A 17,636-nucleotide genomic window follows, 5' to 3' on the forward strand; every position below is an offset into this window, starting at 1 on the left:
TCAATACGTGTTCATAAATAAAGTAGAAAAGGCAGCCATACTATGCATTCCCGCTTCTGTAATATCTGTCCAGTTGATTGGATTTCATGCAGGAATGCCCTTATTATTTTTGTATAAATAATAATAACAATAAGATCAAGAATACACATGTTTCTAAAATGCCAACACATTCTGCAGCGCTGTACAATAAATGGGTGTAAATGCCGAACATACAGAAATACAACTGATAACCGAAGTAAAGATGGTCCTGCTCAGAAAAGCTTACAATTTAATAATAGTTCAAAGCAAATTTTGTTTGTCTATATCTATTTTTTTTAGCATTCAAGTTCAATGCATATACAAATAATAACTGAAAATGGTGGTACAGGTATGGGACCTGTTATCCAGAATGCTTGGGACCTGGGGCTTTCCAGATAACAGATCTTTCCAAAATTTGATTCTTTATACCTTAAGTCAACTAGAAAATCATGAAAACATTAAATAAACACAATAGGCTGGTTTTGCTTCCAATACGGATTAATTATATCTTAGTTAAGTACAGGGTACTGTTTTATTATTACAGAGAAAAAGGAAATCATTTTTAAAAATTTGGATTATTTAGATAAAATGGAGGAGACAGCCTTTCTATAATTCAGAGCTTTCTGGATAACAGGTTTCCAGATAAGGGATTCTATACCTGTAGTACTGTATCTACAGTATATCTGCTCCACGTGTGGCTTGGAGCTCCAATTACAACAGAAAAAGACCAACAGCAAGAAAGAAAAATAAAAAGGCAGAAGAAGTTCTACGTCTGCCCCAAAGAACAAATCATTGTTCCACAGCAATCATTAGAGCAGTGAGCAAACAGACAGGCACAAAGGCTTCAATATCAGAGGGGCATTTATGAGACCCACAGACTTTACACATCTTCTGTTTAACAAGCCTCAATATTTACTCTCTGCACGGGACAAAGTGCAAAGGAAAAAAACGTGCCCTATAATAAGAAACAATATACGGGAGGAAAAGCTATTGTTATACATATAAAGATATGCAGTATCTGACATCCATAAAGGTCTTACATATAAAAGTTCCATTCGAAATTGTATGTTCTTTATTTTATCAGAGCCTGCAAGCTAACTGTGTTTACTCTTATTTCCCGAGAGTTTTTGAAGTTTGAAAGGAAATTATTCATAAAGCAGATCAGTGTTGGATTGGGATGTGCTAACCCAGGGGCTCCCACACCCCATGTGGGATCCCCATCACAGGCAAAGGCAGGTATTCTTGCAAATCTGGACCTGATCAGGATTTGCATCAATGTCACTCAAGATTATGTGACAACCTTTAAAGAGCTTTGGATTTGTGGCAAGGTAGGGTTGTCACCTCATCCAGAACACGTATGGAATCCACAGCCTGCATGGCTAATTAGCACGCAGGTTGCACGCGTGAAGGTAGGTGGGCTGAGCTAGAACCATGTGCCCTAGGGGCAGGGCCAGCCTTAGGCCTATTGGACCAATTGGGCCCCGCACCTCTGGGGGCCCCGCACCACAGGGCAGCACAGATAATATTTCCCTCAGCACATGATGCTGCCTGGCCTGCCCCCAACTTTGAGAGTCCAGCCCATCCCCAAATCCATAGGTCCAGCCCACCCTCAACTCTGATAAGCCAGCCTATCCCCCAACTCCATAGGTCTAGCCTGCCCACAACTCTCATAGGCCCAGCTTTCCTCCAACCTTGATAGGCCCTGCCTACCCCCAATCCAACCAAGCCTGCTCCCAAGCTGAATCGGTCCAGCCTGCCCCAAACTAATTGGCCCAGTCCACTCTCCTATTTCCTCCCTCTCTCTCTTACCCTGTGTGCCCCTATTATGTGCCCCTATTTCATCCCTCTCACTCTCTTACCTTGTCTGCCCCATGCCTTTCTATTTTGTGCCTGTATGCCCTTATTTTCCTAAATACTTGGGTGTGTCAGTAGAAAGCAACACTTTGTCTAGGGGCCCCGCCAACATGGTCCCAATTGGGCCCCACATTTGATAGGATCAGCCCTGACTAGGGGTGCCCGTGTAGGAAATCCAGGCGTGTCTTTGGCCTGAGCTATGTGCTAAGGCTGGAGTTTAGGTTTAGTGGATCATGACCTGTCAGGGGTAAGCTCATTAAGGGCAGTAGTGAATGTGCCATAATAGACTGAGGTTGCTAAATTAGGACAGATAGGTGATGATAATGACCTCAAAGGTGAACGTTAGTGAAAAGAGCATAGAGACTATTGGAACATTAGGATTGTTAGCAGGATCAGACAGGGGGGCCACAACTCTAGTTCTTCCACGGCCCCCCTCTGTGCTGCACTGCACGTGTGGGCATGTGTGTGTGCACTGTGTTTTTGCCGTGACCGGGCATGAAGAAGGGAGGTCGCAGCAGGATGATTCGTGCTGGGAGCAAGAAACAGGGGCCCACCAGGTTTTTTCCCGGTGTCCCGCCGGCCTAGTCTTGCCTTGATTGTTAATGGGGATATTAATGACACCAGGGATCAGATGAACAACATGAAAGTTAAACGGCTAACAGGGTAATGTAATATATATGGTTTTACATTTGCTACTTGTCTAGAAACTCATAGCAGCCAATCAGAAGGTAGCATTTACTGGTCAGCTGTATGAAAACAAACAGCTAGATGTGGGCAAACTTAATCATTTTTATTACATTACCCTGTATGTTGCTATAAAATGTGGCTGGTCCAGGACATCAGTATATAAGAACAGTGCCTTAAGTTACAATCGCAGGACGGGCAGCACGTGAGGCTGGATAAGAAAGGCCAGTTTCAGTAGGAGCATGTAGTTAAGTAATTTAATGGAAATGGTAATGAACAGGTAATGGATAGAGAGAGAGAGAACCTGTTACTTTATAAAGGAGGAGAATAGGAATAGTGTTTCTATAAGGTTGATAGTTACATGGGCGGGGAACATAACCATGACTAAACTGGTTTTGGATAATGGGCAAGTAACACAGTAGGTTCTGAAGTTAGAGAGAAGGGATTTGACTTTGTTAAGAAATGGGTGCAATAATGGGGTTGTAGCAAGCTACAGCTACTTGATTCTTTTGGGGAGGGGTGTACTCAGGCCTGGATTTGTGGCAAGGCCACAAAGACCCGAGCCTAGGGCGGCACGATTTCAGGGGTGACATGCCGCCCAGCCGCGCCATCTACTAGTGCACCGAGGACTTTGTGCAAGGCAAATCTTCTAGTTCCTTACTGGGTGCACGCAGTCCTCGGTGCCGATAGGGGAAAGGTGCGCACCGGGAGGCAGGGAGGGGGCAGAATGAAAGGACCATGGCCGGCCTAGGGGCGCCGGAAAGAAAAATCCAGCCCTGAGTGTACTTATTTCTGTAACTGATGTTTTACTAAATTTATACTTGTTTGGGAGGATTTAATTCAGTGATCCCTTAAGTCATCATAGTAAGTATGACCTAAATCTCATACAGAGAGATATTCATACTCTCACCCTGACTGGTCCCGTTTTTAGAGGGACAGTCCCTTTTGACAGCTCAACCCACCGTCCCTTGTTTGTACTGAAAGTCCTGTTTTTCTCTGCACTGAACAGCCAGAAATACAAACAAAGTTTCTAACTTAATTGGCTTTTGGCAGAGAGCCCAGAACAGCCAGAGCAGCAGAGAAGATACTTTTGTAACAATTTTGAGATAGGCAAAATATATTGTAACAATATAAGATAACAGGTCCCTTGGGAAAAGTTAGACTCACAGTTTAAAAGGCAATTAACCTTCATTAGCAAAACAGTAATAAGTGAAAAAAAAACACAGAAATACGTTGAAACTTTCATAACCTGCCAAATTTTGTAAAATGAACATGGCATCAGGGGGTTACACACGCCAACTTTTTTGTCCCTCTTTTTGTTTCCAAATGTTGCACTTTCATGTCATTATCACTAGGCTTGTGCCTCTAGTAATTGAGATCCTGAATGGATGACTGTGACGTAGTTGGCCAGCTTAATATATTGCAATTTATGGACAAACAATCCCTATTTTGTTTAAAGGGAAAGGCATTTTTCAGTAGCAGTATGCACAAAATGTCTCAATGTCCTTAATATATTAATAATGGATTGAGTGCAGAGAACCTCTTGTGTTTGTAAGATTCAGAACAATCCTGGAATTTTGTATAATAACATATTGATGGAACTTTTTATTGATAACCGGAATCCGTGATGTTATTATCCTGCAGGCTACACCTCCATATGGGTGTTTCTGGAATCCGTGATGTTATTATCCTGCAGGCTACACCTCCATATGGGTGTTTCTGAAAACAAGTCATTGAAACCACCAGAGCAGTTCATAGAACTGACTTTATGTTTCTGAATATAACTGGCTGAGAGGAAGTAACTATTAGTAAGGATTTTGTGCCACACTTTTCTCACTGATCACTGTCTTTCCCCGGGGCTGTGCTAGTATGAAACATCAGGGCTTCAGGCAGGGTCAGAGGTGGCTTGTGCAGGAGATTGGGTTTTATCCACACAAACTATCAGGGAGGGAGGTGTTGGCCTTCTCTGTGACCTTATTCCTCACAATTCATTTAACCTTTGCCTCCAGCCCAACTGGAATCTCCTAATCTGTCAGAATGTACTTTTCTATTAACTGTTTCTGTTCCCCTGTTCCTTGATCTGAATTCCAGGACATTTTCCAATATTCCTCATCATATTGCATAATTTTCAGTCATAACCTATGTTCTATATTCATAAATTATTTGTCTAATGGAAATATTTAGAAACGAACCTATAATTATTATTTTTCCCTTTTTCCTTTGCTTTTCCACTGGCTGAGACTGAGGTTTAGCCTAAAAATACCACCGTCCCCTATTAGAAGCCAATGGAATGCCTTATTCCCTCATACTGGGCTAAAAAGTAAGGGCACCCAAGGCTATTCCCCACTGAACCTGCCTGCACTTATCAAATCCTCCCCACACCTGACAACAGCATCTACCTGCCACACCAACCCCCTTTCCAGATCCCAACAAGGTCAAACGCCAGAGCCCCAGCCCCACCATTGCTGTGCCCAAGGCACCTACCTGTTCTGTCTACCCCCTAGCTCTGGCCCTGGTCCTACTACTGTCCTACACACCTGTCACTAGACAGACCCAGCACCGATTCTTACCTAAGGGCTGCCTGAGTCGGCTCGCCAACTTACCTGTTGGGAGGCAGGAACACTAATGCGGAGAGCGCAATTGCCAAATTAAAAAAACTCTTAAAGGCTTTTTGCCGCCCCTGGAAACCTCTCCGGTGTTGTCCCTTGAGGCTAGAGTCTCAGCTCGCCTTGTTGGCAGCGTGCCCCTGGACAGACCCCTATGCTTGGTTATGATTTCCACCAGGGCCGGCACTAGGGGTAGGCAGAGTAGGCACATGCCTAGGGCGCATAGGTGGAGGGGCGCCAGGCATGTACTTACTCTTACCCCTAGTCCGGTCCTTTCTCTGCCGACTGCCCACTTGTTCCCATCTGTGCGAGTATGCATGCTCAATTTGCGCATGCGCAGAAGCGTCTTTTCGCGCATGCGCAGAAGTGCTCAACCAGCTGGCGCAGCAGCCGGACAGGCTGCCTAGGGCGCTTGTCTAGCTTGGCCCGGCTCTGATTCCCACTGGCTTTGAATCAGGGGGAAATTTATAGTATCTTCTTCCCCTCTCCGGAGCGAGAAAATGCTCAAGTGACATAGCACTAGAATTCTGCGATTATCTTGTAGGGGTGGTTTACCTTTAAGGGAACTTTTAGTATGTTATCATACCTCCCAACATTTTGGAAATAAAAAGAGGGACAAAAAAAAGTGTTTTGACCACGCCCAGTTTTGTGGCCACACTCCCTAATTACCATGTTCATTTTAATAAATTTCGCAGTTTATAAAAGTTTGAACATATTTCTGTGTTTTATTTCAGTTATTACAGTTTTGCTAATGAAGGTGAATTGCCCCTTAAGCTGTGAGTCTAACTTTTCCCAAGGGACCTATTATCTTATATTGTTACAATTACTTATTTGCTTATCCTGATACATTTGAATTGTTACAAATCTATCTTATCTTGGGCTCTCTGCCAAAAGCCAATTAAGTTGGAAACGTTGTTTCTTTCTGGCTGTGCAGAGAAAAACGGGACTTTCCAGTACAAAAAACAGGACAGTTGGGAGGTATGTGTTATAGAGTTCCTAGCAACTTTGCAATCGGTCTTTGTTATTTATATATTATAGTTTTTGTGCTACTGACTATGGTCTTTTGCCTCTTTCCAGTTTTCAAATGGAGGTCACCCATCTAAAACACAATTGCTACAAATGTATTGTTATTGCTACTTTCTATTACTCATCTTTCTTTTCAGGCCTCTCCTATTTATATTCCAGTCTCCTGTTTAAATCAGTGCATGGTTGCTAGGGGAATTTGGACCCTAGCAACCAGATTGCTGAAATTGCAAACCGGAGAGCTGCTGAATAAAAAGCTAAATAACTCAAAAAACACAATTAATAAAAAATCAAAACCAATTGAAATTGTCTTAGAATAGCATTCTCTACATCATACTAAAAGTTGATTTAAAAGTGAACAACCCTTTTAAAGTATTGCTGGATATTTTGCTGGATATATAAAGGATTACAATAATAAATAAAGGAAACAATACCAATGCCAATGAGAATTGTCCATGTTAATTCATCACTGAATTTTAACACTTCCTATAATATATAACTATTTGTCGCGTAGGGTTGTTGAAATATCTCTACATTTAATACATTCCAATACTGCCGGACTATATTTCATAATGACAAAACTTTGTGAATGCTGTGGCATTACATACAAAATATACATTCATTGAATGGATTTTGATTCAGCAATTTAAAAAAAAAAAAAACTAAGTCTTTCTTTAATTCTTAGGATTTTTCAATAAATCTTGATTTTTTTTTCCCCGTTGAGTGAGGTACTATGTCACTTTATTTACCATAACCCGGGCAAATTTAGGGTGTGCTCCTCCATGTTTATATATATATATATATATATATATATATATATATATATATATATATATATATATATATATATATATATATATATATATATATATATATATATGAACCTATGTATCATTTATAAAACCTTTTTAATACAGTTTACGTATTCATACTGAACTATTGATGATATATTCTTTTCCCAGACTATTTCATTGTTATGGAAATCTGTTACGCGTCCCTAAGAAATAAAACAAATCATTTTTATTCAGACTTCCGCAAGCACTTGGCTTTGGTGACCCGACAGGGTCATGGGAAGGGAAAGGCCGACACAGTGAATGAAAGAAAGGATGAATGAATGTATGAATAGTGAAAATGAATCTGTTCATCATAATAGTTTGGTGTCTGCAAATTGCACAAAGAGAAACATGTTTTAAAATTAATAAATAGTATTTTAATAGAATTAAGATTTTTTTTCCCTTTGATTTCCCAGAAAACATTATAGTGACGAGCATTTTGCTGTGTTTACAACCAGACCCTTCTAGCAATATCCTAAAACAAAGTTACGTTTACAGATCAAATCAACTGCAAAATTGTTTGGGTTTAATAACAGCAATAAGCCAGCCCTCTAAGCAGTATCTCGGAGATCAGATACTGACCATACCTCCCAACTTTTCTGTTTTTAGAGGGACAGTCCCTTAACCTGCTGTCCCTCATTTGTACTGGAAAGTCCCATTTTTCTCTGCACTGAACAGCCAGAAAATGAAACAAAGTTTCTAACTTAATTGGCTTTAGAATAGCCACAGAAAATATACATTTGTAACAATTCGAATGTATTAAATAAGCAAATAAGTAATTGTAACAATATAAGATAACAGGTCCCTTGGGAGAAATTAGACTCACAGCTTAAAGGGCAATTCACCTTCATTAGCAAAACTGTAATAACTGAAAAAAACCACAGAAATATGTTATAACTTTTATAACCTGCTACATTTTGGAAAATTAACATGGTAATTAGGGGGTGTGGCCACAAAATGGGCATAGTCTTTTCTTTTTTTTTTTGCCACGCTCTGCGAGAGGTTTGATACTGACCCCTGGCCCAAATGTTATATAATCACATAATTAGAACTAAGACATGGAGCTTTGGGAATCCCTCAGAAAAGCTGACTCTAGAACCTAAATAGGTTCATATCTGAACTGATGGTTAGAGTTTTAGGAGCTCATAGACTTCTAAAGGTTTATGTAACAGAACTCGAGTGCTGTGGCTCTCAGCCTCTAAGACTGAGAATTGATATATATATATATATATATATATATATATATATATATATATATATATATATATATATATATATATACAGGGATTGTAGAGACCGCACTCACAGGTTTTAGATTTGCAAAAATCATTTTTTTAACGTATGAACACATTGCCATATGTTTTATAATTTGTGTGCCGATTTAATTTTTTTTTTACCATTTTCAACGTATTTTTCTATGTATGATGTCACTGTTGCATCACTTCCCTTGTCGATCGGCGTTTTCTTCCCGCCACACCATGTATTTATTCCGATTGTTTTATCCCCCTCTTCACTTTGAGAAAGGCTGTTGTATCACCGAAACGTCAGCCATTTCCACAACTAAAAACCTTTTTTTTTTTTTTACATATCTAAGACCTGTGAGTGCGGTTTCTACAATCCTTGTACATTCCTATCGTGAAGGACTGCACCCAGGCGATTTCGATCACTTTTTCGTGAGTGCCGTTTTCCTTCATTTTCTCTCTCTCTCTCTCTCTCTCTCTCTATATATATATACACACACACACATGTACAGATCCACATATACACATACAGCATATATAGTATACAATATGTGAGTGTAAAAATTATATATTGCTCAGTTTTACTTTGTAGGTGGCATTGGTACCTCTTTATTTCACCACTCTAATATATATATACACTTAAAATAACTAGACAAACATGGGCCCTGATGACAGATTGTTTTTCTCAATGTCATTTGCAAACACCAACAATTCCTTTATGCGACAAGTTTATTGTGAGCAACATGTTGTTCCCAAACCCCTTAGCTGCTGCTCCCTGTGGCTTAAAAGCAAGTGCTTATTTATGGATTTCTGGCAAGTTTTGGTTGCATAAAAACCAGGTGTACTGCCAAACAGAACCTCCTGTAGTCTGCCAGGAACAACTAAATAGCCAATCACAGCCCATAATTGGCACCCCAGGAACTTTTTGCATGCTTGTGTTGCTCCCCAATGTTTTTTACATTTGAATGTGGCTCACAAGTAAAAAAGGTATGGGACCCAGACATACAAAATCCTTGCAGATTGAGCCCTGGTTAGATCAACCTCGGGACCCTGGTGCTACAAGCAAGGAACTCAAACCACTGAACCACTGTCCTGCCCCAGTTATGACTTTCCCTTTACATGTTTTCTACTGCACAAAAAAAACATTGGATCTTGTTGTGGTGTTTAATTAATGTCATTCCACTGCTAAGAGGTACAGCAGCCAAAGATATATTTAGCCCAGGGTATTGCATACTTTCACCAATGCCCTTTCACTAGCTTGTTGTGCACTGAAATAAGTGTATCTTCAAAGTGAAATCGGATAATTTTATCTATGCATTGCTTGCCTGCTTTGTAGATATATTTAGATGTATGGTCTCTATAGTATTAAGGGATCTTGACATTGCATAGATAACAAAGTTAGCAGAGAGGACCAGAAACAAATCAGTACTGGATCTGAAACAGAGCACTAATAAACATGTTAACAATAAGATAAATGTGTATAAGTTAATATCTAATATATTATAATTATTGGCTAGTCGATACAGCATATTTAATAGTAAACAAACACTTCATGTGAATCAATAATTATGACAAGTCAAGATCCTCATAGACTGTATAAGTACATTATATTATGTTATAAATGGTCGTGTTAACTGTAATTTGCACCTACTGTATATTCTAAAAGATCTGTTCAGCTCTGCTGCCAAGAAAAGCTCTATCCACAGTGCAGGTTAGCTGAAGAAGGCATAATTATTGATTGAGAAGAAAGGTATCCGAACCATTGTTCTACTGCTGAACTTCTATATTATCCACCTCCACCTTAGGTGATATGATGTGTCATAACTAAATAAGCAGAATAACTGGTGTAAAGTGAATTGTACAGGTATGGGATCAGTTATCTGGAAACCCATTATCCAGAAAGCGGAATTACAGAAAGGCCATCTCCCATGGTCTTCATTTTATCCAAATATTCCAAATTTTTAAATGTCCTTTTTCTCTGTAATAATACAACCCAACTAAGATACAATGAATCCTTATTGGAAGCAAAAAAATTCCCATGGGTTTATTTAATGTCTACATGATTTTCTAGTAGACTTAAAGGAGAAGCAAACCCAAAATTAAAAAAACCCTACTCCCCTACCCTACATAGACCCCCTCCCTCCTCCCCCCTGTTACTTACCCCTCCGTGCAGATTCTGTCCAGCGGAGTTCATGGGCGCCTTCTTCTTCTCTCCGGTAATCTTCGGAATAAGACCAGTGGAGTGGCGCATGCGCAGTTGGAGCAATTTTCTGTTTCGCACCAACTGCGCATGCAGTAACTCACAAAAATTGTCAAAGCACCTGTCTCATTCCGAAGATAACCGAAGCAGCTGAAGATGCCGCCCGTGAACTCTGATGCCTGAATCTGCACCGGGGGGTAAGTAAAAAGATAGGGTCATTTGCCCGGGGTAACGCTTAGGCTGGGGGGGGGAGGAAGGAGGGGATCTATATAGAGAAGGGGGTAGGGTTTTTTTAACTTTTGGGTTTGCTTCTCCTTTAAGGTATGATGATCCAAATTACAGAAAAATCTGTAATCTGGAAAACCCCAGGTCCTGAGCATTCTGAATAATAGATCCCATACCTATATTTCATTTTATTACATTCTACTGACCAAGTGCCAAGAGATGCAGACCCTGGGCGCCAGTGAAAAACTAAATTTGGGGTATTTTCTAATAATTGCATTGCAACATCTAGAGGGTTATGAACTGGACATCAATGTCCTCTATTGCACTTCTCTGCACCCTGGGAGAAAGACACCAGGCTGTACCAGATGAACATTTAGTAACTTGGTGGCAAATTCTAATTGAGGTTCAGTTGTGTGTGATTTTGTAAAAGTTAACACTTGGCAAATCCAACTAGATCCTCCCCCACCAGTTTTCTAGAATAGTAGAGGTGAGAGGATTGCCTGAGCCTAGAAATAATATATTATGTTGAATTAGATGATTAGGAAGGACAGATTGCTACAGCGTAGTGGATGTCTAAACTTATACTTATACCATTTCTTAAAAGCTAATTTGGTTACTTGGAAGCTGTCTGTGGTCGGTTCCTTCACATAACAGGCTGCATGGTAACTCTTACTTTCAATAAATAATTAAGTAGAAGAAGTAGTTTAACTGCTTGTGTATATAACATTTAATGCCTTGGTATGAACACATTGGGTTGTATTGTCTACAAACCAGGTAGAGAAGGACCGCATTTGATTTAAAGCAATGAATAAAGTGCATTTGTCTCAGACTTGTCCCTTTTTGTTGGACCACATTTGTTAAACACACACAGGGCAATTATTTTGTCTGCAGACTGAAATCAGGACAGTGAGTTTATAAAAGACAAAAACTACGGGGCAGCCATCACAGCCGTTCAAGGTCACGTGAAGAATTTGTCAGGCGAAGGAATAAAAGGATGAGCTTTTTCCAGACAGGGATGTGTGGTCTGAGATGAGACATTTATGTGGAGATTTACAAGTCCTTATACAAGTTAACCATCAAACATCTTTAGGGGAACCATGAGGAAAATGATTCTTACCAATGATCAATATACCCATATAGTGTTTGGGATAAATGTTTCCGACATAACCATTATATATAATATTATATATTCATAGAAAACATGCAGTAGCAATCAATGTGGATGTTGCCACTGGATTTCTTACATGAATATATTTCAGACTGTAATATTCTTCCTTTTAGAAGCGTACACCCGTCTAACAGAACCATTACAGACCAGACCCAAAGATGCTGCCTAATATGGTCCCATTCCTTTTGTTGCTATTGTTCCATGAAATTGTATATTATACATCTTTTGTCCAGCTACAACCATGATGTAATGATCATCTCATTACACAAACACTATGGAGGCAACGAAAAGAAACAAACCCTGATAGCGGGACTCATTTATAAACACTGGGCACATTTGCACCTGGGCAGTTATCTATAGCAGCCAATCAGCCATTAGGTTCTTTCACCTAGCTGCAGGTTGAACACACAACTAACTGGTTACCATGGATTACCTCCAAGGTGCAAATTTGTACAGTGACCCCTAGTATGTTTTTCAACTGTGAAGAAACCAAAGAACATGAAGGAAACTCTCACAGACACATGCAGACTCTTTTTAGGTACTGGCAAGATGTGAATTGAACTCAGAAATACAGTGCTGCGAGGCAAAAGTGATAAGCACTTAAGGCCCCCATACACGGACCGAGTTGGCATCTTATTGGCCCGTGTGTGGGGCCATTGACAGGCTTCCCTGATCGATATCTGGCCGAAAGTTGGGTAAAAAATCCCGTCGAATTGCAGTCAGACCTGTCCCCCGATCCGACCGCCCGTATGTCCTCCCATTCCCAGCCCTATATCGCCCACCTCAGTTTGGGCAAATAGATAAGTCTAAAGCTACTGGACTTGCATCAGACTTGTCACTGTTAGATTCTGTAGAAATCTATTTAGCAGTGCGACTAGCATAGCTATACAAGAATGAACAGGAGCAAACCAGGGTAAATAAAAAAACTAAAATACTACTTAAACTGTCATTCAAAGGTGAGTTTTTAGAAAGGCAATAAAAATACTGGGACGTGGAGGTTAATGTACAACTGAATCAAAGGTGAAAAAAGAGTCACTGTTGATGCAGGGCAGTGTTCATATCATTCAGTTTAGCAGTTATATTCTAAACTGCAGGAATACATAATGAAGAAGGGAAGCAACATTTAGATCCACCCCTGTAACTGTATTTAAAATTCTTTACCCCCAATATATATGCTGCATTTTATAATTTTTTCAGCACAAAATCCTCATGCAACTATGGGCTTTCAAATGATTCTGCTGCTCTATGGGGCAGATTTATCAAGTGAAAATTCCAATTTTCGAGTTTTTTTAAGTGAAATTTGACTAGGGAATAGTTAAAATTTCAATTCAAGTTTTTAAAAAATTCTAATTTGGTTTTCGAAATTTATCATGTACTGGCCCCTAAGTATTTCAAATAACTACCCTGGTTGAAACAACAGGTAGCATACCTAGGAAAGAGACTCTAATAAGTCAAGTACAGGTATGAGGTCAGTTTTTAATTCCAATTTCTGAGTATAATTTTAAGTGAAATTCGACTAGAGAAAAGTTAAAATTAGATTCGTGTTTTTAAAAAAATTAGAATTTGATTTTCGAAATTTATCATGTACTGGCCCCTAAGTATTTCAAATAACTACCCTGGTTGGAACAACAGGTAGCATACCTAAGACAGAGACTCTCATAAGTAAAGTACAGGTATGGGGTCATTTTCAAATTAGAATTTTCAAGTTATTTTAAGTGAAATTCGACTAGGGAATAGTTCAAATTCGATTCGAGTTTTAAAAAAAATTCTAATTCGATTTTCGAAATTTATCATGTACTGGCCTTTTAGGAATTCAAATTCAACTATTCGCCACCTTAAACCTGCCGAATTGCTGTTTTAGCCTATGGGGGACGTCCAGGGATCAATTTGGAATTGTGTGCAGCCTTCCTGAAAATCGTGTTTCTTTCCGGAGAAAAAACGCGAATCAAATTAGATTCGAATTCGATTGGAGTTTGCGGGTCGATCCTATTCACCCGATATTGAAAAATTAAAACTTTTTGATAAATTTCGATTGGTCGTTTTTTTTCTTTGAATTTCGAGTTCGTGGGAGTTTCTGGGAGTTTTTACAAACTCCCATGAACTCTAAATTTGACACTTGATAAATCTGCCCCTAATTATTTCGAATAATTTCTCCTATACACAAGGAATAACTACCAACAAAGAAAACAGTGCAATTAAAAACAAGATAATGCACCCAGAGAAGATATATATATATTATTAATAATAAACAAATTACCTGTCCATCTGTGCCAATGGTGCCACCGCATTCAGTAAGAAGCTCAGACATGTCATAGTAGCTGGTGAATTCCCACAAGCAAGCCTCTAGGTTAAGATTCTTGTAAAATCGCAGAGTACTGGCTCCTCTGAGCTGTGAGCTATACTGGTAAGGAGAGGTCTCTCCTATCACATCTGGATTCTTGGTTGCATCGGTCAAAAACCCATGACGAGTTCTCACTTCGCTAAAATCCAGGAGGTTTGAGCATTTGTGGTTTCCAACCCTTGTTCCATCGGGGCTGAGGGTAAGCTCAAAGTTGGACAATTCCCTGGTTGAAACAACAGGTAGCATACCTAGGAAAGAGACTCTCATAAGTCAAGTACAGGTATGGGGTCAGTTATAAAGAAAGCTCTGAATTACAGGAAAGCAATCTCCCATACAGCCCATTTCATTCAAACAGTTAAATGTTTTTATGCATTTCCTTTTATTCTGTAATAATAAATCAGCACCTTATATTTGAGCCCAGCTAAGATTTATTTCATCCTTACTGGAGGCAAAACAATCCTATTGGATTTATTCTATGTTTAAATTATTTTAGTAGATTTAAAGGAGTAGGAATGGTTAAAACTAAGTAAAATATACCAATAAACCCTCAAAGTAATGCTGCTCTGGGTCCTCTGTCAAAAGAAACACCAAATTTCTCTCCTTCTATTAAGTACACATGGGCTTCTGTATCAGCTTAAACCTCCAGGGCACAGCATGAGCATGCTTAATTTACTCCTCTCCCCCTCCCCTCCCTGCTGTAATCTGAGCCCAGAGCTATAAGTGAGCAGAGAGAGACTCAGACAGGAAGTGATGTCACAGCAGGCTAATATGGCAGCTCCTATCCTAAACAAACTGAGAGAGCTTCTAGAGCTTTTTACTCAGGTATGGTAAAGCATTCTACAGAATAAATACAGTGTTATAGCTTGCACTATTGTGGCTAATGTATTGGCAATAAACTGTCTCTGTAGCTTTCCTTCTCCTTTAAAGAATGGTGATCCTAATTACGTAAAAATCCCTTATCCAGAAAACCCCAGTGTCTGAACATTTTGGATAATAGGTCCCATACCTGTACCACTGTATATATATATATATATGCAGCATGTGATATATTATCAAGTAGTCATTTCACATTACTTGCTTTACATCCAATGTACTGAGGTAGATTTACCATACTCTATTGAGCATATTCCAGTTGAAAGTTTAGCAAGAAAGCTGATTATTACCATCAATATGAGGGAGCGTGACAGTCACTTTAATGAGATTTTGATGATCCGAATCTTCAGACCCAGTGTATCTCAACTTGGCAGAGAAAGGCTCAGCTCCGACAACACCAGGCACTCGAGGCTGACAAAGGCCTACAAGAATAAAACAAAATGTATTATCTTGACCAGTTTCAATAACACAAACTTTCCTCTTGATAATTCAGATATGAGATGGTAGGTACCCTCATTTTCTAACAAACTGATTTACTACACCAATGGGGTCATGTAATAAAAGACACTAAGTTTGCCCTGGGGCAGTAACCCATAGCTACCAACCAGCATCTTATTGATTGCCATGGGTGCTCCTGGGCAAACTTAGTGCCGTATATTACATATGGGGGAAAGTCTGTTGCTATTCAGAGAAACACTGATACTTACCTTCTTCTAAACTTATTGTCACGATTGGGCTCATTAACTCCAAACCATCATCCCCATCTGAGTTTACTGCCCGAGCAGCGCACTGTACCCGAGTGCCGGCTTGAAAATATATGGAGTCCAGTGTGATCATTTTGGACGAAGTAAAGAACGTATCGAAGTCCACCTCTCTCATGGGACTGGTTACTCCATCCAACCCGGTGGGTGCACTAACAAGCCAGCGGTATCGTGTCAGGGTATTGTTTATATTTTCACTTGTACATATGGAACCAGTTTTGTCATAATCGGAGTATTTGGGGTTGCAAGCCTGAAAAACAAGTAAAACGTTGTTAATTTTTTATAGAGGTGTGTTTCATTCATACATTGCTATGACTGTTCCTATCACAGTTGGCTTTAGAGTCATGGGCATTCTATTTCATCGGGTATCTACAGCTAGATCTGATTTGTATAGGTTGGTTCTAGGCTGACACTTATCTCAAGTTTAGATGAACACAGAACAAAATAACCATGACAATAGGCTCCCACACCCCAGTAAAATACCCTAAATGGTCAACAGTAAATTTGAAGCAAGACTCAATGCAGTTTCCTTTTTTCTTTATATTTTTGGCAATGTGTTTAGAGATGTATGGGGCACTTTTAGAAACAGCACAATCGAGTATAATATGTAATGCATAAAAGGTAAAGGGATATTGCTTGTAAACTGAAACTGTGCAAGTGTATCAGGTCCGATTTTGGATACCACGTCAGTACTCACTGTAATGCAGACAACGGGATAACCAGCAACTGGATTAGGGTTTTCTTTAGCTCTTGAAGTGTCATCATATATCAGAAGGGAGTAGACTTGGGGCACTGATGGGAAAGTTACATCAGCCATGCTGTTCATCTCCTCGATATAGACAATGGCCTTGGTCATCTGTAAACGTTTAAAAAATGAGAGCCTGATTAGCAAATATAATTCACGGTAGCACTACTACTGATACTGATAACCCATCATCCTGTTTGTGGCAGGTCTTGTACATGTGCCTGCCATAAATAGATGGAAAAAACTGACAACGCACATGTATTTATGACAGTGCCATATTAGTTACGATGATGAATTATGCCATATGGCGGGAAAGTGGCTCAGCTGTATGGCTTATAATCAGCACCTTGTGTGACATGGAACACAAAAAAGGAAATAGCATATCATAAATAGTCATTGCTTATTCACTAACATGGTGTGATGGATCAAGTAGCAGGTTTAGAATGCAAACACACGCTTCTAGGTTACCTGAGTTTCTGCCACCATGTTCTCATCGGGCTTTAGGTGAATAGTGAAAGCTTCCCTCATTTCTCTTGCGCCATCGTAAAGAATTTCAACCTCCACAACATGCTGTGTTTCTCCCTCCTTAAACTCAATTTCTGCAAAAATAAAGCATCACTTAGATATGGCTCCTTAGTTACTTCTCTGTTAGGGTAGTATTGTTGTTTTTTTTTAACCCATCCAACTGACCACCGTGGAACCATTTGTAAATGAAGTAGACCTGTTTATTTAGGCCAATTGAGGTGGCTCTTCTTCACATGCACTATACAACAAAGGAGCATTGACAAATGTCCAGTCCATCTGGAACACAGTCTCTGATCAGAGAGGACTAAATGGTCTGCCAGTACTGATCTCTGGAGGTGCCAGTTCTTTAGATTGCAAGCCCTAGTGGCCAGGGCCTTTACTACCTACTGCTTCATTTTATCTTTATGTCTATTGGTATGAACTCTTATGTACAGTGTGTGTGTTGGAATATGTTGACACTTTAAATGGGAATGTAATAATATTATATAACCAGATCAGCAGGCAGTAATGTTAAAATCTGCCAAACTGCCCAGCTGAAT

General features: G+C 39.6%; 1 protein-coding gene across 2 annotated transcripts in view; it reads right to left on the reverse strand.

Moving 5' to 3' along the window:
* The window catches only part of frem2.L (FRAS1 related extracellular matrix protein 2 L homeolog), a 133,712-nt gene that overhangs the window by 12,635 nt on the left and 103,441 nt on the right, over positions 1-17,636 (reverse strand). For both annotated transcript variants that reach the window (XM_018247633.2, XM_018247634.2), the window contains exons 12-16: positions 17,041-17,171; positions 16,525-16,683; positions 15,774-16,077; positions 15,357-15,488; positions 14,110-14,441 (exon numbers count right to left, since the gene is read on the reverse strand). In XM_018247633.2, the coding sequence (XP_018103122.1) occupies positions 14,110-14,441; positions 15,357-15,488; positions 15,774-16,077; positions 16,525-16,683; positions 17,041-17,171 (1,058 nt within the window). The remainder of the gene's footprint in view (positions 1-14,109; positions 14,442-15,356; positions 15,489-15,773; positions 16,078-16,524; positions 16,684-17,040; positions 17,172-17,636) is intronic.

The sequence above is a fragment of the Xenopus laevis genome, chromosome 2L (genome assembly GCF_017654675.1).
Source record: "Xenopus laevis strain J_2021 chromosome 2L, Xenopus_laevis_v10.1, whole genome shotgun sequence".
Taxonomy (NCBI): Eukaryota; Metazoa; Chordata; class Amphibia; order Anura; family Pipidae; genus Xenopus; species Xenopus laevis.